The sequence below is a fragment of the Penaeus monodon genome, chromosome 29 (genome assembly GCF_015228065.2).
Source record: "Penaeus monodon isolate SGIC_2016 chromosome 29, NSTDA_Pmon_1, whole genome shotgun sequence".
Classification (NCBI taxonomy): Eukaryota; Metazoa; Arthropoda; class Malacostraca; order Decapoda; family Penaeidae; genus Penaeus; species Penaeus monodon.
The window spans coordinates 37,744,929-37,746,565 of record NC_051414.1 but is presented as its reverse complement, the minus strand read 5'-3'; the positions used below and the strand labels follow the sequence as shown (position 1 = coordinate 37,746,565).

Below are 1,637 nucleotides of genomic sequence, written 5' to 3'. Positions count from 1 at the left end.
CCAACCTTTCATTCCCCCTTTTTCTTTTCTTTCTCCAACAGCCACCTCGCAGAAGTGTACGCCCAACACCACCCTCGCATGGCCGATCCTCAACGCCCATCCTGCAGCCCCGGCGAGTACTCCTTCGGGCGTGACGGCGGAGTGACCAACGGGGCCGCCTGGTACTCCGTGAGCGGCGGTGAGTGGGTGGGCGGGGTTTAGGGAGTGGGCGGGGTTTTGTGAATGAGTGGGCGGGGTTTAGTGAATGAGTGGGCTGGGTTTTGTGAATGAGTGGGCGGGGTTTTGTGAGTGAGTGGGCGGAGTTTTGTGAACGAGTGGGCGGGGTTTTGTGAATGAGTGGGCGGGGTTTTGTGATTGAGTGGGCGGGGTTTTGTGAGTGAGTGGGCGGAGTTTGGTGAACGAGTGGGCGGGGTTTTGTGAATGAGTGGGCGGGGTTTTGTGAATGAGTGGGCGGGGTTTTGTGAATGAGTGGGCGGGGTTTTGTGAATGAGTGGGCGGGGTTTTGTGAATGAGTGGGCGGGTTTGGTGAACGAGTGGGCGGGGTTTTGTGAATGAGTGGGCGGGGTTTTGTGAATGAGTGGGCGGGGTTTTGTGAATGAGTGGGCGGGGTTTTGTGAATGAGTGGGCGGGGTTTTGTGAATGAGTGGACGGAGTTTGGTGAACGAGTGGGCGGGGTTTTGTGAATGAGTGGGCGGGGTTTGTGAATGAGTGAGTGGGATTTTGTGAATGAGTGGGCGGGGTTTTGTGAATGAGTGGGCGGGGTTTTGTGAATGAGTGGGCGGGGTTTAGTGAATGAGTGGGCGGGGTTTAGTGAATGAGTGGGCGGGGTTTAGTGAATGAGTGGGCGGGGTTTTGTGAATGAGTGGGCGGGGTTTTGTGAATGAGTGGGCTGGGTTTTGTGAATGAGTGGGCTGGGTTTTGTGAATGAGTGGGCGGGGTTTTGTGAGTGAGTGGGCGGAGTTTGGTGAACGAGTGGGCGGGGTTTTGTGAATGAGTGGGCGGGGTTTTGTGAATGAGTGGGCGGGGTTTTGTGAATGAGTGGGCGGGGTTTTGTGAGTGAGTGGGCGGAGTTTGGTGAACGAGTGGGCGGGGTTTTGTGAATGAGTGGGCGGGGTTTTGTGAATGAGTGGGCGGGGTTTTGTGAATGAGTGGGCGGGGTTTTGTGAATGAGTGGGCGGGGTTTTGTGAATGAGTGGGCGGGGTTTTGTGAATGAGTGGGCGGGGTTTTGTGAGTGAGTGGGCGGAGTTTGGTGAACGAGTGGGCGGGGTTTTGTGAGTGAGTGGGCGGGGTTTTGTGAATGAGTGGGCGGGGTTTTGTGAATGAGTGGGCGGGGTTTTGTGAATGAGTGGGCGGGGTTTTGTGAATGAGTGGGCGGGGTTTTGTGAATGAGTGGGCGGGGTTTTGTGAACGAGTGGGTGGGATTTTGTGAATGAGTGGGCGGGGTTTTGTGAATGAGTGGGCGGGGTTTTGTGAATGAGTGGGCGGGGTTTTGTGAATGAGTGGGCGGGGTTTTGTGAACGAGTGGGCGGGGTTTTGTGAATGAGTGGGCGGGGTTTGGTGAATGAGTGGGCGGGATTTTATGAATGAGTGTCTGAAGTTTTGTAAACGAGTGGGCGGGGTTTTACGAATGAGTGTT

The 1,637-nt window shown here is 55.6% G+C and overlaps 1 protein-coding gene across 1 annotated transcript in view; it reads left to right on the top strand.

Annotated features, from left to right (window-relative positions):
• LOC119592237 (carboxypeptidase E-like) overlaps positions 1 to 1,637 on the top strand; it is a 28,024-nt gene that overhangs the window by 13,528 nt on the left and 12,859 nt on the right. The window contains exon 7 of the mRNA XM_037941069.1: positions 42 to 178. Coding sequence (XP_037796997.1) covers positions 42 to 178 — 137 coding nt within the window. The remainder of the gene's footprint in view (positions 1 to 41; positions 179 to 1,637) is intronic.